Source organism: Drosophila mojavensis, unplaced genomic scaffold (assembly GCF_018153725.1).
Source record: "Drosophila mojavensis isolate 15081-1352.22 unplaced genomic scaffold, ASM1815372v1 contig_74, whole genome shotgun sequence".
NCBI classification, from domain to species: Eukaryota; Metazoa; Arthropoda; class Insecta; order Diptera; family Drosophilidae; genus Drosophila; species Drosophila mojavensis.
In genome coordinates, this window is record NW_025318899.1 from 12,319,267 (window position 1) to 12,342,101 (window position 22,835).

The window sequence follows — 22,835 nt, forward strand, 5'->3', positions numbered from 1 at the left end:
GGATCCTAGAGAGAGAGAGCAACGCCCCGCTCTCAGAACTCCAACTGCAACTGCTGCTCTTTACAGTGTTAATCATCTATAAAGTATAATAATTAAAGGCTCAAGTTACTTGGTATAATATGAAAGAGCGTAATGCTGCAAATATTGCAAAACTCCATAGTTATGTTTAAGCATTTTCCCGAGAGATGAACACATCTTGGCAAGAATATTATTTCTTTCGCAATATTCATGCATATATGTATATGCTACATAAATCTACATTAACGAATTTTATGACAAATTTAATTTAAAATTTCGGTTAGAGTATAGAAACTTTAGCTTGGCGAGGCCAAACGATTCTTGCTTATTTTTTATACTATTTTATTTCCGAAAAAGTTCAGGCGAAATGCACAACAAAAGTTGACCATAGAAAACTGCACACATAGTAAAAGTTAATTGCGTATGTGCCTGAGTGTGTGTATGTGCGAGTGTGTGTGTGTGTGTGCGAAAACTAAACTTTTTATTTAGGTAAGTTTCTGGGTAGAAAACATTAAACACGACCCCAAAGCGACGCCGTCTGACTCGTAATAATTAAGCACACATTTTATGCTGCTAATGAAACATTAGATGTTTACATTTAATTTGCTATTTACTTGGCACCCCTTCATCAAGTCGCACTTCCTCTCCCCCTCTCTTTCTGTGTGTGTGTATGTGTTTGCATTTAAAATTAAAGAGAATCCGAGTGGTGTGCTCCAAATGATGTTCATAAATCCATCATTAAAGTGCAGTTTAATGGGCGAGCTCTTAAGTCATTTACCAAATGGCAATTGTTCCTCTATTTCTTGGCAATCAACTTTGCTGCATGGCTCCGGGCGAAATTTTGATTCTGATTTGTTGATTTTTCACAAAGACTTTCATAACATGTATGTACAATGTTTGTTATATTTGATGTGGGCCAAGTAAAAGCGGCTTATGTATGCAAAAGTCTGCAGATTACATAAAATGTTGCACTTGCCGTCAGCTCCTGCCCGCTGCGTTGTCTAAACTTATTTGTAATTTATTGGCTAGATAAAATAGAAATAAAGAAATTGCCAAAAATACATGGCAATAGAGTCAAGGCAAGGCAAGACAGGGAAGAGCAGGGCAGGGCAAGGCAAATTTGACTATGCGAATATCAGAAAATCATTGGAAAATTGGAAAATTGAAATACCTTCCCTATATGGGCAAAAGGGAAAAGTTCAAACGAACTCTATTGACATACGCACAATGGGGAGCTGTGACATTTATCATTTGCATCCATTGAAATGCTTATACAGAGATGCTGCTGCTGCTGCTGCTTGTAATTTATGAAGCCATTGCCTTGAAAAACACACACTATACATATATGTATCTGTATGCACATATATATGCGTGATATATGTTGTTATATATAGATACAGCTAGCACATAAGCCAGGTAATGGCAGTTCGTAGCAAGTTTTCGGTAACATTTATGGCGAATTGTATGCAACGATGCATGAATTTCATTCTGCATGGGGGTGCCCGAAATGTAGAGCACTTCCTTCCACCGACCCCGCCAGCGCCCACTGCCCACCGAAAAAGCAATGCACAAAACTAAAAAAAAAAATGAAAGAAAGTATTAAAAATTGCTCTTCAAAGTGCTGCCTACATGTGGGCAAATGTTTGCGGTTACAGTGGGTGAGTGGGTTTTTGGCATGGTTGGGATAGCCAGCCTTTCGGTTTGGGGTCGGGTTCGCTGACTGTGGATTACATTTATGTGGTTGCAATTGGCAAATACACAGATACGCTCACACAAACACACACATACACACACACACTGAGGCACGCATACAAATGGAAAGTATTCACAAATTGTTACACATTGCCAGCTGCTGCGCTTGGAGGCATTCAATTTGTGCCCCTTTGGTAAAATATTGCATAAATATTAAATTTTTTTGTTGGCTTTGGGCTTTTTATTTTTATTTGGTTATTTCTGGTTTAATTAATATGGCAATTTGACAAGTTGGCAAATACAAAATGACCCAAAAAAAAAAAAAAAAAAAAAACAAAAAATGAGATGGACAAACTAATTGAAACTGTCAAAATCATGGGCCACTAATTAATGAAATTTAGCAAATGCAGAAGTAAAAGCATAACATTAAAATCAATACAAATTAATTATTACCATGGCCGAGATGCGAAAGAAAAGCATTCAAAACAATTATGGCGCATACGCCCCATGTGCTCGAAAAGCATTCCCAGCAGAATATCCCAATGCTTAATTACTTTTAGTTGCATGTTTTGTCATATTTCATAACACAGAAACGATTAAAAAAGTTCATATATTTATATATAGAAATAAATATATGTGTGTGAGTGTGTGTGTGTGTGTGTGTGTGTATAATATATGTGCGCATTGTTATGACTGCAGAGTTGGGCAAACAAATCCAGGCGTTACGAATAAATCTCTTGCAATAGCATTTTCGTTCCACCTCTCTCTGTCTCCCTCTGCCTCTCACTCTCTCTCTCTCTCTTTGTCCTTCTCTCTCTCTCTATATATATGCATATTTTTCTATGACTTTTTGTACCTGCTCAGCATTTTTAAGCTGCAGCTCATAAATTTCGAGCGCTTTTCGAATAATGAAATTATAGTTTCGTTTATTTGTTTGGCTTTGTTCGTTTTTGGCTTTATTTGTTTTGATGCCTTTCGCTGCCTTTTGATAACAACTGTATGACAAAAGTTGTAGCTAAAATTGTACAGCTCGACTTATCAAAAACTTTCACGTTCGTCATTTGCAAATATTATGAGATTTCGTGCGACCCAAACTCTAGAATTTGTTAGAGTGTTGAGCATGCATATGGGTAGCATCATATTTTTTATTGCAAATGCGTGGCCCACACGCTGACACGCTCCGAGCTACCGCCTCCGCCAGCCACGCCCAGCAGCGAATCGCGTGCCCTCCCGTTGCGCCACTTGATCTGTGTGTCATTTTGCACAAGTTACACAGAAAAAAAAAAAAAGAAATAGAAAAAAGCGGAAAATGAAATGAAAAAAAAAAAAAATAAAATAAAATAAGAGAATCCGCTGTGATTTTTGGCCATTACCAGGCAGCCACGCTTATCTGTGGCAACAAAGCATGGAATACATGGAATTCTCATGGAACACACATGCCACATATGAAGCTATATCTATGCACATATCGCACGACAGAGATCTGCGACACACATTCATTTCTCAAACGCATTCCTCATGCTCTCACTCGCACTAGCTGCTGCCGGCGCCCGCCAGCTCCCAGTCCAGGCTTTGACTACATCGTCGTCGTCGTCGTCGTTGTGAATTTTTTTTTTTTGGGATGCTGCGAAAGTTTCAACCACATACGCCATATTACGCAAAATGCAAAGCATGCTGGATTGACAAAATAAATAAATATGAAAATTTACGGCAAAAGTTTTTTGTATTTTGGCAGTTCACTTAAAACTGTTTTGAGTGGGGAGTTGTCCGGGGCAACAACGGCTTTGAACTTTTGCCACAGTGCCGGCTTCTGCCTCAGCTTCTGCTTCTGTTTCGCAATTTATTGAAAAATCGATTTTTAAGCATTAAATGCGCCACGGCAAAAAGTCAGCCTGCTTACAGTCCCACAAATCCTGCGGCTTTTCAGCAAATCAACACGGCTTGAAGCACCCGTTGCCTCAGGCAGCGCCTTCTTCAACCTCCATTCCATTCTTCAGCAGCAGCAACGGCAGCTCACAACTCAGCGCGTGACTCTGTCGAACTTTGCTGCCCTAAAGAACCAGCGCAAAAAAAAAAGCCCGACTAAACCCCAAGAAAAATGTAAAAATTTATGCAAAGCGTTGCGAGTTACTTTAAGTAAAGCCAAAGCTGCCTCTGCCTCTGCCTCTGCCACTGCTACCTCTGCTACTGCTAGTTTTCCTCAGCTAGCTAGAATGGCCCAAAAATTGAGACTCGTCGTAGCTGAGGTTGCTACTTGTTAAGGGTTAAAGGTGAAACTTTGAGTTTGTCTTGGGTTACCAAAGTGCCAGAGCGTGATGTATAAGTATTGTAGAGCGAGCCAGTGCGAATGAGATAAGTTTTTTTTTTCTCTTTTTTTCAGCCATGCTGATCCACACTCTCCGCCCATCACTTTCCTACTTTACAAAATGGTCTGGGTTGGCTGGCGATTTGTCGTCTATTCGCAAAAACTGTCAGCGAATTTGGGGATTAGTTCGAAGTATGTTCTTTGCTCTGGCTAAGTAACTCAAAACTGTTGAAAGCACGATTATTGCAGCTAGAAACTTTTTCGCTCGAAACGGGATGATGGATACGCTAGCCGCATGACATAATGCCATTCAGTTTGAATTTTAATTGAAATTCGTTGCCATTTGTTGCCTCAATTGTTTCGCTGTCTGACAGCATTGTCATTATGACCGCATTTAAAAACAATGTCAATTATTTGGCATTCGGGGATTATGTCCTCTAACAACTAACAACTCGCCGTTTAGCTAAAGTGCGGCAAATGTTTCACATTATTGGTTAATTCATAATTTAGTCTAATTTTTTGCCACACATGCAACAGTCATTATTAAATTCACTCTCAAAATGCTGTTTGACAGGAGCAGCAGCAGCAGTGGAGAAAAAAATTATAAAATAAAATAATTGAATTTTTCGATTTAAATATATTTATCAAAATAAAATCTGGCAGATTCTTGCAAGCGCTGATTTGCCACAATTATATTTATGTATGTACCTGTTATGTAACTGCAAGGCAGTTGTAAAAATAATTTGCTGCGCATTAATGTGCATGAAATTCAATTGGAATTCCAATTGAATTGATAGCCAGTATCTAATTAAATGTGCTCAACCGCAAACACACACACACACACTCACACACATATGGCTGGCTGGCTGGCCATTATTTTTTGTTATTTGTATTAATTTGGATCAATTACAAAATTGAAACTAGGCTCAGCTGGCACAGAGAAAAATAGAATAAAATTGCAGTGAATAAATTCCGTTAGCCGAATGTAGTTTTACCTACGCTGAGCTGCGTGAGCTTTGTTGACGTGTTTGTGTTAACTTGGCGCGCATGCATAATTTAGTGCTAGTGCCCCGCCCACGCCCACGCCCACTCACCTAGCTCAGCTCGCTGTCGACTGTCGACTGTCGCGCTAAACGCAAAGTTTACATTGAAAGCCGCTTAGGTTGTGCCATCGAGGTGGTTGCTTTGTTAAAACTTTAAGTCAGCTAAGCGGCTTACCCTATATACACACTCACACACACACACACACACACACACACACACACTCACGCACGCCCGCACACACAGGTGCTCTGGTTGTATAACTCATACGCCGCATGAGCCAAAGCCAAGTGAATCCTTCCGACCACATGTAAATGATGCTCGACACGCTCTCACTCTGCTTAAATGTTACGCTTTATTATTTTGAATAATTTTTGACTTAAGCGCTAATTACAGCTACTTCCATTTAGTTATTATGCAATCCCAATGTAAACATTTATCAAAAATACAAATAATTATGCTGTACAGTTTTAGAACGCCGCCGCCATCGCCTCCGCCTCCGCTTCCGCCTCCTGCCGAATGCCAACTCCAACTGATCCGTCTCTAAATTTGCCATTGATTGCCAGCGTCGTTTAGTTAGTTAATGCGTTTCAAATCCTATATACAAGTTTACTTGGAGACCAACTGCATTTACATGCTGTACTGATAGCGCACATTGGACGCCAGCTGGAAGGGGCAGAGGGAGTGAATGAATGAATGAATGTGAGTACATATTATCTCTTGGCTATTCACTCTAAATTAATTCAAGGCTCACCTCAACGCCCACCAGACGCTCGTCGTAGTCGCTGCCCGCCTGCATGGCGAGCTTGGCCTGGGACTGCATGATGGCATCCGAGAGAGAGTCCCGCTGATATGTAGAGGAGCCCAACATGCCGCCGCCAGTGGAGCCATTGGCTGGCAGCTTGTGACGCGACGTCTTGCTGCGGCAAATAAACTCGAGTATGGCCACCAGGACGGCGAGCAGCAGACCGCCAATTAATATGTAATAGATGCCGGCCACATTGCTCAGCGAGAGCTCGTTGGGTGTGCTCGTCTCCTGGCTGTCCAAATTGGGATTACATTCGGTTTTGTCAAACCACCATTTGTTGCGCAGCTTGAGCAGCTCGCCGTTCTCCTTGAGCGACAGCACAGCCAGATTGAGACGATTCCTGCAGTGGAGTGCAGTGGCAGCCCAAGCCGAAGGTGAGTTGGGGTGAGGGGAGGCGAAAAATTTAGCTAATCCCACAAGCTAAAGTGTTTAATCAATCACTTACCGCAGTGGCGAACCAATGGGCGTGGCTATGCCAAAGCCCTTGGTGTCTATGTTGCGCCCCACCTTCATGGTGTCGCAGGGAGCGCGTGCGTTAACATATTCATTCTTTGGCGACTCCACGAGCAGGGCGTACTTGCCCTTGGAGGTGCGCACACGTCGGATGCCCTCGTCGTAGGTGCGCACGGACAGGTGCGGATTGGCGTTCATGTACTCCCACATTTTGGTATGCAATCCAATCTTCGAGCGCTGCATAAAAGGCGCCTTTAGAAAAACGAGACTGCATTGGGCCCGCACAAAAACTCACATGAAAGAAGTCCCAAGTGGAGCCGTGCAGCAGTGTGCCGTACTGGACGTCGGTTTGCATGGCCAGATCCTCGGGCGATTTGATGGGCGCCACCATGCGCTCGACTGTGAGGAATGCAGCCAAATTGGCTGTGTAGGACGAGATCAAAATGATGGTGAAGAACCACCAAACGGCGGCAGCAATGCGTCCGGCTATCGAGGGCGGTGTCAGGTCGCAGCCCTGCTGCATGAAGGCAGCCAGCGAGTACCAAAACGAGTTGAGCAGACTAAACTCGTTGAGTGGTGCTGCTGCTGCTGGCTGATGTGGCTCCGGTGGTTCGCTCAACTGGACACCACCAATGATGCCCGGTGGCTGTTGCTGTGAATTCGTTTCACTGGCCGAGCGACGCACGATGCGCCACTCGTGGGGCGGCAGCCGCGTGACAAAGTAAAGCACAAGGCTTACGCCGACGTAACTCAAGATGACACTTATCTGAAAGAGAGCGACAGAGAGAGAGAGAGAGAGAGAGTGATAGAGTGAGAGCGAGAGAGGTGGCTGAGTAAAGTCAGGTAAGTGGTAGAGAAACCTTAAGCTCTGACAATGTGCTAGACCTACCCATATCTCCTGCGAGAGGGGATTCAGAAAACTGAAGACGCCTGGAGTTTGTTTCACTGGCTTCTTAATCATTATGGAGATGCCCAGGGACATGAAGGGCTTGGTAAAGTCTATGACGCGCTCCCGTTCCGCCGTAATCGTCATCGCTGCAATCGCCATGTCCGCCTCCTGTGAGCCCAACAACAACGACAACGACAACGACAATAAAGCAGTTACAAAGTGTCGACAACAATTGTCAGCCAATGTCTGAGTTCGTTTCTCACCTTGCGCACCAGCTCACCCACCATGCCATCCCAGCCGCCGGGTGCGAACTGATTCTCGGAGCCGTAGTTGCCGTCCTGCACCAGTCGCAGCTCAACTGACGATGCGGAAGAAAGTGAGTGAGGAAAAGCATTTCAGTTGAACAGATTCACACACAAGTGGAAATCGGAACTCACATTTAATGCCCAGCCTGTTGGCAATCAGCTCGGCCATATCCTTGCAATATCCCTCAAAGCGGTCGTTGCCAACCAGCTGCTGGCCGTAGCTGGCCTTATGCATTAGATATGGCTCCTCCAGCACACTGGTCACGATGTACGTGTGATTGCGTGTATAATCCCCATTGCTGGCGGCCGTTGTGCTGCGCGAGCTGCTGCCATGGCTGCGATGGCCGTGGAACGGCAGGAAGCCGATATCGTCCCGCCACTCGGCCACCTGTTGCAGCGTGCTGTTCACCGACATCTCCACCACCTGCAAGGTGTAGTTCACTCGCCGCCCGTCATCATCAAAGCGCACAGCACCAGTCAATCCATCGATTTCCACCTGCACAACAAGCATAAACAATGAGATTAGCTGCGGGAATTGGGAGCCGCTTTAAAGAAAACAAAAACAGTTTGATTGTGCCTGAAGCCTGTTGTTCTTGTTGTTGCTGCTGCTGCTGCTGCTGCTCTGGTTGCTGTTCATTTTTACAGACAAATATTTGCAATCAGAAAGTTTTATAATTTCTATCTATCAGAAACACTCGCTCAGAGCAAAAGTTTCATAAATATACTTAAACAATTATAAGAGTTCATCGACTTTATCTTTACTTTTACTTTTTCTTTTTATATGCAATATAATCGGCGCTGTTGGGCATATTAAAGTTATGGAATAGCAACATCTTTAATAAAATAAAATTTGATAAAGCTTACTCTTAGTTCTTCAATTACTAATCAAACACTTCATCAATTTGGCTGTCTTTGCTTTTCTTCAACTTAACTAATTCACAGGGTATCTCTCAGTTAGGCATTTCTCTGGCAGCAGCTCTCGTACCAATAATTCCGGCTTAATATTAAAGATTTTAAATAACTTTCAGCGAAATACTTCCAGCGCTTCCCTCGAAAAAATGTTCATCAAAATTGTTTCGCCCGCACGAGGGCAATGGATGTAAAATGCAAAATGTTGACTTTTACCTTGCGCAGCACCCGTGAGATTTTCTCTCCCTGCTCCCAGGGCGTGACCCAGCCCTTGGATGTGCTGCAGTCCAACAGGGCGCTCGATTCGTTCAGCAAGTTGGCGCCGCCTGCGCCGCCCGCATGACTCCGCCGCTGCAGATGATTGGCACGAAACTGATCCGGCTTCTTGCGCAGAATGCGATTGAAGGCCTCGACAAGCACAAAGACCGCATCGTACATGAGTGCTGCCTGGGCCTGTGCAGCGTGGAGGATAGGAGGGGAGGGGGGTAGGGGTTCGCCAATGGGTTGTAAACAAAGAGAAATGCCTTCAGTCTACAAGCAAGTACGGCTCGGGTCTGTGTAAGAATTTACCGAAATAGCTGGCTGACTGGCGCCGCCTGCTGTGCCAGCACCACTCGCCGGCTCTAAGCGCTTCCGGCTGTCATGGAAATCACGCAAGGCGCGCCGATTAGTGTCCACAATGCGAAAGCCGGTGATGTTGATGGCTCCAAACTCCACAACGTCGCTGGGCCAGTGGTTATCCATGACCTACGCACACGACGAGAATATAACAAAAAGTAAACCAGAGAAAGAGTGGAGAGAGAGAGAGAGAGAGAGAGAGAGAGAGAGAGAGTGAGTCAGTCGAGTCAGAAAGGATAACAAAGCCTAACGGATGCTGGTAATAATTGCTTATTAAAGGCGCCCAGCGGGGGCCACGTAACGGTAGCTCGGCAAAGCTGGTAAGTTGCCACGGAATTTGTTTTCTGGCATTTTGCACTCACCAGGCCGCTGAGCAGGTAATGATAGGTGCGCCTGCCAAGCTTTACGTCCCGCACATGCTGTATGATGATCTCTTTGGCCATTTCCGCCGGGCAGTCGAGCACGATGCGCTTTTTGCTGAAGCGCCCCAAATCCTCCATCGTGTGCAAAAATTCAATGGCCATCGTTACGTTGGCGATGCGTTTGACCATTTGCACACGAAATGTTTCATTTCCGGGCTTCAGTTCTTGATAGATTTGCTGCAGGCGCAGTAAGCCTACGGATGGTCGATGGGGGCAGCAGGAGGAAACCGGCCAAAAAAAAAAAAAAATAAAAACAAGTCAACATCAGCGCACAGTAACGTATGAGTAATATTGAGTGCTATATAAGCCATATATATATATATATATATATATATATATGGGTAGTAAAGTCCGTGTGTCTGTATGGGTGCGTGTGTCAGTGTGTTTGTGTGTGTGTGTTTGCTTGTTGGCAATCAAAAGTAAAGCGTATATAAACGCGATTTAAGAGATGAAATGCCCGAAAAAAAGGACATCAAAAACTTGATTAAGGAATATACAAATGAAATATTTGCCCGATAAGCGAATACTTTAAGATATTTATTTATTTTAAATAATTTTAATATATAGAGCAAAATAAGAAAACATATAAAAATAAAGACTAAAAAATATGTGAATACATTATACATAAAATAAATAATAATTATATACAAATTAATTTAATAATTTAAATATAAATAAATAGACTAGTATTATATAATCAAGTAGGTAAGCTTTTATGTATTTATTCGCCAGTTTAAACATAAATTTATGAAAATAAACATAATATAATCAAGCAGAGCATAAGAGTAAATTTAATAAATACATACTAACATAAATATATCATGCAAAACACTAGATAAAAAATTGATTTTACTATCAATTCAGTTCCATATGGTTTGGCAGTCGAGTATTTGTTATTTCTAGCATGGCAAATAAGCATAAAAATTTGATACAACACTTGGTTAACTGTTGCATATGAATATCATTTGAAATCGTTTGAATATGATTTTGTGATTTTGGCAAAGTTTTGCGAGAAAAAGTCAATAAACTATAAAATGTTTATTTATCTCTTACAGCTATTTGCTATCGCCCCACATTGGCACGCATATTTACTTTCTTTTTCGACTGCTGGATATACGGAGGGAGCTCTGCTCTCTGCTTATGAATACTTTATATACACACTCAGTCACTCAGTCACACTCAATCACTACCTCAATCTCTCATTGCCAGGCCGCAAAAAACATTTTCACACGCCATTTGTTGCACGGCGTTGTTGTCACAGATGTTTTTTGTTGCTGTTGCTGTTGCTGTCCTTTCTGTTGTAGTTGTTGTTGTTATTGCCTTTGATTTCTGGCTGCATGATTTGTTGGCATTGGCCACAATACAAAAATAACAACAACAACAAACGCGAGAACAACACTCACTCAAACCGAAGAGGAAACGACACAGACAATTGAAGTACTTTTTTGTGGCACGTTGGTAACATTTCAATAAATAGCGAAAACTCCCCGTGCCGTCGACAAAATGTGCAAAAAAGAGAAGAAAATAATAATAAAATTGGGTGCGTGCTGTTTGCTCAGCCATTTAGTTGCTGTTGTTGCTGTTGTTGCCAGCTGTGTGCCTGAGTGTGTGTGTGTGTGTCTGTGTGCGATGATGTTTTATTGAATGCTTCCTATGTAGTCGCGTATTGCTTTTTCTGCAACTTTTGTATTCATGAATGCGCCAAAAAATATGCTACCAATTTGTCGCCGTGTGCGATGTTCGTTTGCCGAACAACGGTAACAGCAACAGCAACAACAACAGCAACGACAACGACCAAAAAAAAAGGCCAAAAATCGGGTCTAGAGCGAAGAACAAAGCAATAACAACAAACTGCTGACAGCGGCATTAAAATATAAAGTCTCGCTGCGGTGCCTTTCGTTAACAATGTAAACGATGCCTGGCAACGTGTATTGAGCTGAAGTCGGCCAAAATGCCAAAGCCCAACAATAACAACAATAGCAGCTAGGGCACTGCCACTACTGTTGCCGCTGCTGCTGCTGCTGTTGGTGTTGCTGCTGCTGCTGCGGCATTTCCTTTTCCTGCGCCGTATGCCAGCGGCAACAATGTCGGCCTACTTTTCGGCAAACGGCGCAAATATTAAAAAACACCCGAAAAAAAGAGATTCAAGCAGGCAGCAGCAGGCAGCAAGCAGCTAGCAGCAGGCAGCAAAAAGGGCCAAACGCTGCCAGCAGTTGCATAAAGTCATAAATTTTATTTCACACAGAGTCATTAACACATGACACACACACACACACACACACACACACAGACGGAGAGACACACAATGGCAGCAGCGCCATAACGACAGCCTGTGAACTCATTACAAAAGGCGCAAAAAAGCGTCGGCATAAAAATGTTCAAATAACACACGCAAAAATCACTGCGGCGTATACGTAATATCATATGAAATTTTTACACAGCTCGAAGTTGTTCGCTCGGCTCGCTGCCATTGTGTGTGCCAGCAATACACATGTGTATTACGTGCGAATGTGTGTGTGCGTGAATCTGGGAGTGAGTGTGTTTGTGTGTGTGTGTGATGTCTTTAGTCTCTGCCTTGATGTCTTCATCTTTGGCCGTAATTGCTGTCGTCGACGCGCCGCACGTAGACTGCAGGAAATTGCTTTGAAATAAATTTCAATACAACAACAGCAACAACAACAACAATAAGAACAGTAACAACAACAGAAGATGCCTAAGACAACAACAAATACATTATGTGGCATAGTATGTAGTCAAGACTCAACCATATGTGCACAGCTCTGTCTGTCTGCCCATCTCACATCCACTTGTTCCCATGCTCAAGCAGCCGAGCCACTCCTAAGCGCTCAAGAGCACTCAAGAGCCTCTGCCTAGCTGCCTGCCTAGCTGCCTGTCTGTCTGTCTGTCTGTCTGCCTGTCAGGCCGTCTGGCTAGCTAGCTCTCTTACTTTTACTTTCAGCAGAAGGCGCTGCTGCCTCTTTGTGCCGCTCATTTAATTACATATTAGCAAAAAAAAGAGCGAAGCGAGGAAAAAAAAGTAAAAATGAAGGCGACGCAGCCACCGAAGGGGCAGCTGTGGCGGGTCTGTTAAGTGGCACAAGCTGACGATATTATAGACATGTGTTTGATGTCTGATTTCTATTTACATTTGCGCGGGTTAAGGCGCAGCTGAGAAGGAAAGTGTCAGAGCAGGACAGTGAACCAGCCATCGCCCAGAGGCGAGGAAGGGGGGCCTTGGGCTTGGCATTAACTGATGCAATTTGCTTCGACGAGGAATTATTTGAAGTAAGCGCTTTCAAATTCCCTATACACAATTTGCGCTGCCTTGTTTGACTGGGTCTGTTTGGGTTCGTCTGTGGCAGAGTTTGAGTGGAGGCTTAATCTGAAATTCGTTGAATGCTTAATATTAAGTAAATTGTATAAGCTCTTTTGGGCCAGCATACTTAATGTACGCAATTTGGCTGAAAATTCATTGAAAATATCCCTGCAACGGCTGCTATTTACATAAATGAATAAATAAATTGCATAAATACAGCCTAAGCTGGTCTTACTCTTCCAGCGAAATTTCATTATGATATATTATGCCTTATTTAATATTATTTTATGTATGTTTGCCTTCACATTTCCAGCAGAAACTAAAAGTTTTAATTTGAAACAATATTCAAATATTTTGCTTTTCAAGGCAAACTTTTAGTTTCGCAGGCCAAGCGCCTGGCATAATAAATTTAATTGAAGAGCTGTCAACTTTTGCCGTCAGAGACTTGGCTAAATATGCGAATTAATCTTAATTAATTGGCATTGTTTCGCCTCAGTTCGGCTCGCTCGTGTTCGCCACACGCACACAAATACTTACAACTAAAATGTCAAACACTCAGAGAATAACAGAAAAAAGAAGAAGCGGAAGCAGAAACACACACAAACGCAAAAACAATAACCGCAACGAGCTGAAGCCGCTCGCCCCCATTGGCGCCCCATTTGTTTAGCACTAAGGAAAGCGAAAATGAAATGAAATCAAAATACATGCAGTAAACAATGGGATAATGTGGCTGTCTGCCACGCCCCCTCGTGCGCCCAGCTTATCTCATACTCACCATCGTGCGAATCGTACAGATAAATAATGCTTTGCCAGCCGTAGTACTGTATGGTATCAATAATTGCCTGATGATAATCCGGACGCATGCTGATTGCGAAATCCAACAGGCCTGATGACGGGGCGAGCACCTAAAAGTATGCAAAACAAAGCGATCCATGAGTGGAACACAGCGCAGCTCACACACAGTTGGGTTAGCTCAGAGAGGGCAATGGGTAGTGCCCCCGCCCCCCACTGGAGTCTAACAATGTAATGTGTACGCTACATGAAGCAATAATAAAATGAAACGCGTTTCCGCTTTGACGCTACCAGCGACAGGCAGAACTGCGAGCGAGTCGCAGGGGTCGGAGAGGGGGGTGCAGGAGCTGGGGGTGAGGGCGAAGGACATGTAAGTCCTGCCTTTTGCCTGGCAGCCAAGCAAGTGCGAGTATATACTCGATATGTATATGCTACAACAAGAGATATGTACACAGAGACCCGTTTCCGTTTAGCTGTACACACACACACACACGCACACACATACAACAGCCTGAAGGCGCACGCAAATGCGCAGTCTACTGTGTGAGTGTGATTGTGTGTGTGTGTGTGTGAGACAGAAAGAGAGAGCTGCTGCTGCTTGCCGACGCCATATCTTGATTTATAGTGATTGAAATAAAAGAGGCCAAGAGCGCATCATAAATTTTTTTGCGCTCACTGTGAAGCTGCGGAGCGACGGCACGACGGAACATCGGAGCGAGCTCGCATTGGGGGCGCTCGTTTGGCATTGTCTTCCGGCTGCGGCACTTTGGGCTCTTTGGCTTTTTGTATTGTGAAGTGCCAGGCGCAGTGACAACAACAGTGACAACAACAGCGCCAGCAACCAGCAACCAGCAACCAGTCGCCTCTGTTGTTGGTAGTAAATTTTCTTCAAATTACAATTATTATGATTTGTGCTTTGCTTTTGATTTAGTGCAGCGTCTGCCAGCCACAACAACAGCTGTATGTGTGTGTGTGAGTGTGTTCTTATAACCACTTTGTGTTATGGCTTCATTTTTATAAACTCTAGCTCAGTGTGTGTGTGTGTGTGTGTGTGTGACTGCCCCCAAAGTGCCCGAACTGCAGCTTGATGTTTAAATTAGAAATGTGGCAAGAGCTCAATTCCGCCCCTGACCATGCCCCATTCAATACACACGATAAAGTGCAGCTTAAGCTGTTTAGTGAGCTGTATGAAAAGTTATGGCCAGTAGCTAAGGAAAAGAATAGTCGTCAAGCGGCAAATGCACTCCAAGCTTTCTGGGACCTTTCACAATTGGACTATTGAAGTGTTTCAGGTTTTTGGGTCTGTCAGGCATAATTGCTATGCTACCATAAGCCGGCAACCTATTGACCCAAATTAAATGGTTTGAAATTTCACAGTCTGATGCCACACACACACACACACACTCACACACAGACACACAGTGAGTGAGAAAAGTGTGTTGACGGAAATGTTGTTCCATCTGTTGTCGGTTGAAATGAAACTCGTTTTATTTGCATTTGGCATTTGGCATTTAGCTACAATGCCCGAGCGTTGCCAGAATAATCGTATTTGTGGGGCTGCCACTCAGTCCTCAGTTCGTATTTTGTTAATTTTTCCACATTTCTGCATTCTGGCTTATGTTTTGTTGCATGTATGCCAAATATGCACACATCAATTTATTTGTGGCAACATTTTATATCAATTTCCCATTTAGTATTTATCAATTTTAGGCCAGGTCAATTCGCTCATGCTGGCCCATGCAGCATGGCTTATTTAGTTCAACAACTTTCGAGCAAAACAATGATTTCAATTTCATATTCTGTTGACAGTTGAGAAAATATTTCTTAATTGACTTTTATGGCACACACATGACGAAATCTCTTGAATGGCTCTTGAATAATTATTTTCGGGATATTTCTCTAGAGTCTGCAGAGTTGAAGCTATTATTTCTCTGAATAGTTTGTCTGCTCTGCTCTAAGCCAGAATTCAATTGCAGGCATTTTCAATATATATATATATAGTAAATATATCTAAATATATTTAGATTTTGTATGTGTCTCGTTTCACTTAAATTCTCAGCTCGCTGAATTTACTAATTAAACTTTTCTTAAACATTCCTACTCTGTTATTAATTGAAATATTTGGCAATAGGATTTTGGGAACAAATAAATAACTCTTCGCATTCCTGAGCACTAGTGTTAATATGGGTTTCTTTTTATTATTATTATTATTTTTTTTTTTTTCATTATTTCTCTAGAGGTTCACAAAACTGATGAAGAGCTTTAATTATAATTTCTCCCACACTAAAGCATTCCACACTCTCACTGAAGCATTCCACATGTTCTCTTTGTTTCATTACAAGCGTTTGCCCTTTTTCCAAGTCCTCAGGCAACTTCATTACTCATCAGCGCACACACGCACACATGCTTAGAAGTATATGTGTGTGTCAGTGTGTATGTGTGTTACTTAGTTTATTGACTCTCTGCTTTGTGCAAGGCTCATATCACGAGTCGTTTTCTCTTTCTGGGTGGCTGGCGACAAACCACATCAAATGTAAATAACTGCACACAAAATCAATTACGTATGACATTCCTATTTTTTTTTCTCTTTTGTATTGGTGTGTGGTTGGTGGCATTTGGAACTTACCTTTTCCGGAAACCAGGGCGTCACGAATGGCATTTGGAACGTATTCGAATAGGAGTGCAATGTGTCAAACGAGTCCGGCGATACGGCGCCCAGCATTGAGTAGACTCCGCGCGAGAATTGATTGCAAACTGCAGGTTAAAGCAATAAATTTTTGTGTGCTCTGCTCCTTCTCTGCTCCTCTTCTCCTCTTTTCTCTTCTCCTTTCTTTTTTTCGGGAAAAGTGAGAAAATAAGAAGAGCAGCGAGTGGAAATCGCGACGGGGCAAAAGGCTGAAGTGGGAGTTGTGCTTGTGTTGGGGCAGGTCACAAAGTGTTTGTGTATGTGTGTGTGTGTGTGTGCGGGAGCAGTGTCTAGGTCGTGATGTAAATGAATGTGCGCAATTAAACGGCTGCGGGGCCAGCGTGTGGCAGGTGTAGGACGCGTTGGGGGTCGGGGTCGGGAGCGGGGTTGGGGTTGCAATTTTCAATAAAAATGCGCATAATTAATGCAGACAAGCGATGTGGAGAATGGGTGGGATTTGTCGGAGCAAAGCATCGAGTGAGAGTGCTCGCATTTTATTGTATTTGTTTTCCTTTGTTGTGTGCGTGCGCTTGGGAAGGGAAGTGTGTGGGAGTGGCTGCACTGGGGCGTGGCAACACCTACTCAAGCGCGATAATTTGAATGCATCCGCCGTATTGATGACATCAACGTACGCCTGCAGCTCAAAGCGACGCGCACTGACATTCAGATTGTGATTGAGCATTGCATATTTAAAGGCTGATTGCACATCGTCCGTGCCCTGCTCGAAGATGGCGCCTGTGGGAGAGCGAGAGAGAGAGAGAGAGACAGAGAGAGATGTATAGAGACTGAACACAGATAGAGTGTGACATAGTTAGAGAATATAGAATATTTTTGCTTCGTTAAATATTTAGGCGGCTTTTGACACAGTCCTCTTAATATTAAACGAAAGCGCACTGAATAAATATTTACACAAATGATAGTATAGCACACACACAAACACATACACAATGACAGGCAGGCACTCTAATGCCAAACGAAGTGTTGATGCTGCAATTTTGCAAACTGCGCTTTTGCCTGGCTGGCAGCACCAAGCAGCACCACACAGGACCTCAGCCACAGCAATGGCAGTCGGAGCTGCTGTCGTTGTTGCTGTTGCTGCTGCTGCTGCTGGAGTCCTGCAACAGGAGCAGGTGAGCAGCTTCGCGTGCCAAAGCCAAAGCCAGTCAGCATGACTGTCACATTAGCACAGCGAACAGCATAGCCAAACACCATACGTACACGTACACACACACACACACACACACACACACACACACTGGCTGGCAAAATGACTGCAGGCGCTGTGACTGAGGTGCCACAGCGTAATAAAAAATAAAGCTGCGCAGCGCGAAAATAAAATGCACAAAGCATATATTTGAAAACAAAAATGCAGAAAATAACGTTAAATTGTATTGCTGCTCGTGCTGCTGCCAGCTATAACGGCACAGCTCCAATTATTTTTATGCACTCCACACGTATACACATATATGTATGTAAATTATGTAAATTGCGAAATTGATTGCAATTCATCTATAAAACTGATGAATAGTTAAAGCCGGACCCAAAAATGTGAGTCAAATTAAAATAAAGAGCATATTGGTCAATTAAATTAATGCGCTGGCGAAAATTGTAATGAAAATATCATCAATAGTAATTAATAATAAAATAATTACTCAAAAGGCATAAATAAAAATATATGTGATAAAAATAGAATATCTTTACATTAAAATTTTATTTTTAAGAGTTTGGTAAATTTCTTTTGTTATTTTATTTTCGTATATTTATATTAAATCTCTTTAAGCCCAAAAAATGCAAGAATATCACTAAAAGAAATAAATAACGTATTTTATTTCTGAGATCTTCTTTACATTTTTTATTATTTTTAACAATAATTACTTTTATTTAAAAATTTCATTCATAGATTAAATTCTAAATTTCGCATTATTCTTCTTATTGGCACATTTTAATCAAAAATAAAATACGTTTTTTATTTGATTTAAGCAGCTTGATACTTTACAACTTATTTACTTTAATTGGTAAAGAGATTTAATTTTAAGCTGCATACAGACTTTTTTTTTTTTTTTTTTTTTTACATTTAAGTATTATAATTGTAATTTAAATATAAATTGGGGTTTGTATTGCAAACAAAATTTAATATGACTGTTAATTTATGCCCATTTATTCAAATTTATGATAAACAAAACTTTAAAACAGTATACAAAAATATAAATTGTATATAAAATAAGCAAGTCATTAAAGAGTATATTATTCTGTTTGATATGCTATTATTTTGTGTTTTATTTTGCTTCTGATTAAAATTAAAATACTGTATAAGCAGCCTATTAAATCGAGCAGAAATGAATATTAAAATAAAAAAATAAATATTGCAAAAAATCTAGAAGACTTTAATAAAAGTGTAAAAAGCAAATTATGGTCAAGAATTTAATTACATTTTCATCTTTTTAATTCAATCAACTGAGTTTGGCAAAAAAATTCAAAGTTGACGAGATTAAGCGTGATATCCCAGTAATCGACTCGCATATTTCAACGGGGAGGTAGGAAAAAAGTCTAATTGGATACCGAGACGAATTGTGGGAGCACATTCTATAGCCTGCATGCAGGCATGCATGCCAGCTAGCATGTGCAGTAGCATGCCTGGCTGGAGTCACAGAAATACAATCACAACCATAACCATTGCCATTACACATTGTAGCAAAATTCTAGCGACAACTGCAACGAGTCCTTTTTGGTCCTTTTTGCTGCATGCTGCATGCCATGTGCTGTGTGCTATATGCTGTGTGCTGCCTGTTGGCTCTGCCTTGCTTGGGGCGTTGCTTTTGATACTCACCTAATGGTATTTTCTCGGTTAACGATGCAGATTGTTGTTGCAATTGTTGTTGCTGCTGCTGTAGCTGAGCTGCGCTAAATTCCAGCCAACAAATGCTGCCAGCGCACATTAAATGTAAATATGCCAAGAATTTTAGCCTCGAATGCATTTTGTATTGCTATTTGCTTTCGCAACAAATTCGGTGAGAATTTTCCACTTGTAAGTTCTTCGAGTTGTTTTCCTTCTCTTCTCCACTTTCTTTTCTATTTTTTATCGAATGCGCGTTTTTTTTTTTTTTTTTTTGGGTGACTTTTGGGTATGTTGTTACCTTAATTTGTTGCAACAACCGGAGGCAGCTGTTGGCCCCTATTGAGCGCGCGTGGCAGCTTCCAAAGACGTTTCGTTGCCTGCCCAACTGTGCATTTGGTGTTCTGCCAAGAGTTTGATTGTTTTTTTTTTTCGTTTTTTCGTTCGTATTAGGTTAATTAACTTGGTTTATAATGTTGATTAGCTAATATATATATATGTATACTTTTTATATGTGTATTTTTTTAATGATGTGTAATTTATGTATTGATTAACTTTGTAACTAACTGCTTAGCTTAATAAGGTTGAGTTAATTTGAATTGAATTGAATTAAGTCTAGCTACAGGAGCTACGAGGAGTCCTTTGAGCCAGCTGCTGCTGGCGCACTTTAAAACTTGAGCACGCTTGACTTTAACTGAAAGCACGCGCTGCCCTCAACCCTCGAGCGAGTCATTCGTTGCCCTCACGCACGCTGACACACACACACACGGGCACACACACACACACGGGACACGCGCGCACACATACACCCTCACAGGGAACACACAGAAGCTGCTTCGGCCGAAGTCTGCTCTGCAGTCAGAGTTCTTTTATCCGCGCACATGAACCAATCGTTGACGCGTTGTAATCAGCACTAAAAACGCCTAAGCTGCCCAGTAAGGCGAGACCCAACATCAGTCGAGGACCACAAAGCAACAAAGTTGCTTTGTCGCCCTTTTACAACGCGAGAGCTCTCGCTGAGCCGCTCGTGCGCCCGAATGCTGGATGCTGGCTGCTGTTGCTCTCTTTGTACTAAAAGTGGAGTCACGCACTCACAAGTGACTCTCTCTCTCTATCTCTCTCTCTCTCTGTAACTGTCTCACTTATGCTCGCTTTCTCGTCTGCAAAGTGCTTCGGCATCTCCAATTACTGACCTACTACGCTTAGGATTCTGCACAAGTGACGAATTGTTGCTGTTGCTGTTGTTGTTGTTGCTGCTGCTGTTGCTGCCGTTGCCGCTGATGATGTTGTTGGTAGAATGTTTGTTTACGTTGTGCCTTGCATTTTTGGCTGCATAATTGATAGGGACAACAGCCAGAAGAAAAGGCAACAACTGCAGGCGGCTCTGCTGCTCGATGGCGCTCAAATCGTTTTTATCCAAAAGCCCAGCCTAACGGGCACGGCTTTGACAGCAAATGTTTTTGCCTTTTCCCTTTTCGATTTCGTTCCAATTTTCAGATTTCAGATTTCAGAGTTGAGTTTTCCGTTTTCAGTTTTTATTCGCTGTTTTGGCAATTACTGGCGCTGCCGTGACAATCCCTTTAACAAATCTCATTAGGCTGTCAATTACGTGCGATTGCCGTTAGTTTGCAGTGTAATGAAATCTCATTAATCGACTTTAATATCGCAGGCAAAAGTGAAGTGCGAACGTGGCGCCACGCCATGCCACGCCCATTGGCGCCTCTGCATATTGACGGGAACGCGGCGCGTACGATTTCATCATAATCTGTAATTAGTTTATAATGCGCACAGGAAGCGCTCGCAAAAAGCAGGAAGAGAGCAAAGTGCCAGCCAGCGAGGACAATGCAATGCTTAACCTACAGCAAACGGCGCTTAAGAGCGGCAGAGAAAAACAATGAGAAATGTAATGGGCAGACGAGAGTGTGGGCGTGCCATCTTGGCAACAACAAATGGCCAAAGTCAAGCCAATAAACATAAAAGTTGATGGCAAAATTTTTTAATTAAGAAAATCAATGAATATTTTTTCATGATTTCATTTCAACACGATGATGGCCATTGGCTTGCCTTTGCCTCGATGCCTTCAGCTGCTTCCTGCTCTGCCCTTCTCTATGGTCAGCTCTGGTCAGCTTTATTTTAACGCTCGCTAATAGGTTTTAACAACTTTCATATGCAGTTTGTAGTGCATAGAGAGACGGATGGAGAGAGGGAGTGAGAGGGGAAGGAGAGGGAGGTAGTAACTCTTGGTTACTTTGATGACTATTGTCTTTTATAATCCGCACTCTTTAGCAAAGAATTATGCTTTTTAGTGTGAGCTCAAGTCGAGCTGATTGGAAAGTAACTTTTAGCTTTTATATTCAGTGTTAATGCTTTGCTAATCCGGCGATAAAGTTATTCAAATAGCTATGCAGAAAATCAGAGCTGCTCTTTAACTTGCTGGCGTTAACAAAGAGCAAATAAACAAGCAAACTAACTATCAACAACAAGGCAAACAAGTAAATAAATAAATGAGCAAACAAACACAATTTCATATCATAATTAAATTTGTCTACCCAATTCATTGTTGTCCAACCAGCTGGGACTATGCGCGTTACAACAATAAGTAATACAAAAATCAAAAGTTTTTTTTTTTTTTTTTGGTTTTGTTTTTTGTGTTATTATTTAATGCAAACTCCAATGAAATTTTAATTGCTCTTTTTCATAAATATGTAAATTGAAATGTGGGTTTTTTTTGGGATGCTCGCTAGTGGAGTGGGCGTTACTTTTGGGGGAGGGGCGTTTGCTAATTATTTACAATTAAAATTTATGCGGCTGCCTAAATCAACAAACTAAATCGTTTAATTAAAAAGCCGCGAGCATACAGATGAAACAAAAAACACAATAGTAACAGCAGCAGCAGCAGCGGCAGCAACAACAACAACAACAACAACACCAACAACAGCTGACAGGAACAACAACCTGATATAGCTTGAAGCCGCAACAAAATCAGAGCCGCAAGTACAAAGATAAATAAGTGGCATTGTCGGTTTCATTTCCGGTTGTTGCATTTGCATTCAAATAGCTGTGTGTTTGTCTCTCCCTCTCTCGCTCTCGCTCTCACTCTCTCTCTCTCTGTGCTTGTAAGCGGTATATAAGCACATTTCCAACTGCTTTTTAGATTTAAGCGGCGCGCAGCTAAAAGCACAAAAATAAAGCAATAAAAAGCAGCACGCCACAAGAAATGTGAAAGCAGATGAAGCTGCCACAACGACGGGTCGCCTCCTGTTACGGGGGAGGGGGACGGTACTTCGCACAGTTACTAGCAGCTGTCGTTTCCGTCCAACTCTGAGCGGAGCGGAGCGGCCCTGGCCCTGGCTCTCTCTCCTCACCGCCATCCCTTGCTCGAGCACAGCGAGCGTACATTTTGTATTGCCTGTGACTGCGCCTCGACTGTCTTTCAGTTTCTCACTTCATCAGTTACGCCAAAAAGGAGACTCTGCAATAAATTTCGCTGATTGCTTCCGCCCTCAACTAGGAGCCTAACCTCGACTCCGATTCGGCCGACTGCCTCATTTTTTATGCCGCTTGATAAAGTAATATCCGTTTTACGTATACTTTGTTTTTTCTTTTCTTCGCGGGAGTCTCTCTCTCTCTCTCTCTTTCTTTGCGGCCCGCGGCCCGCGACCCAAGCCTCTGCCTTTTTGATACCCTGTAGTGCGTGCGTTTATTAACAAATGCAGCGAGCGCTTGCTTCGTATTAAGTTTCAGCTTC

General features: G+C 42.4%; 1 protein-coding gene across 1 annotated transcript; it reads right to left on the reverse strand.

Annotated features, from left to right (window-relative positions):
* Positions 1–5,392: 5,392 nt before the first annotated feature.
* On the reverse strand, positions 5,393–19,996 carry LOC6582217 (glutamate receptor 1). The gene is made up of 14 exons (XM_002007885.4): positions 19,082–19,996; positions 16,837–16,989; positions 16,195–16,322; positions 13,552–13,681; positions 9,401–9,654; positions 8,991–9,167; positions 8,637–8,873; positions 7,644–8,007; positions 7,470–7,564; positions 7,207–7,374; positions 6,613–7,083; positions 6,310–6,554; positions 5,811–6,204; positions 5,393–5,722 (listed from the first exon to the last, which is right to left on the reverse strand). The coding sequence occupies exons 1-14, from the start codon at positions 19,227–19,229 to the stop codon at positions 5,687–5,689; spliced, it is 3,000 nt and encodes a 999-aa protein (XP_002007921.1). The 5' UTR covers positions 19,230–19,996; the 3' UTR covers positions 5,393–5,686.
* Between the last annotated feature and the right edge of the window lie 2,839 nt (positions 19,997–22,835).

Coding starts and splice junctions, on each gene's coding strand:
- LOC6582217 (XM_002007885.4), bottom strand. CDS start 19,229: ATGCATTCGAGGCTAAAATTCTTGGCATATTTACATTTAATGTGCGCT. Junction 7,565..7,643: donor CAACAGGCTGGGCATTAAAT/GTGAGTTCCGAT, acceptor CCGCATCGTCAG/TTGAGCTGCGACTGGTGCAG. Junction 5,723..5,810: donor AGCGTCTGGTGGGCGTTGAG/GTGAGCCTTGAA, acceptor TGCCCCTTCCAG/CTGGCGTCCAATGTGCGCTA.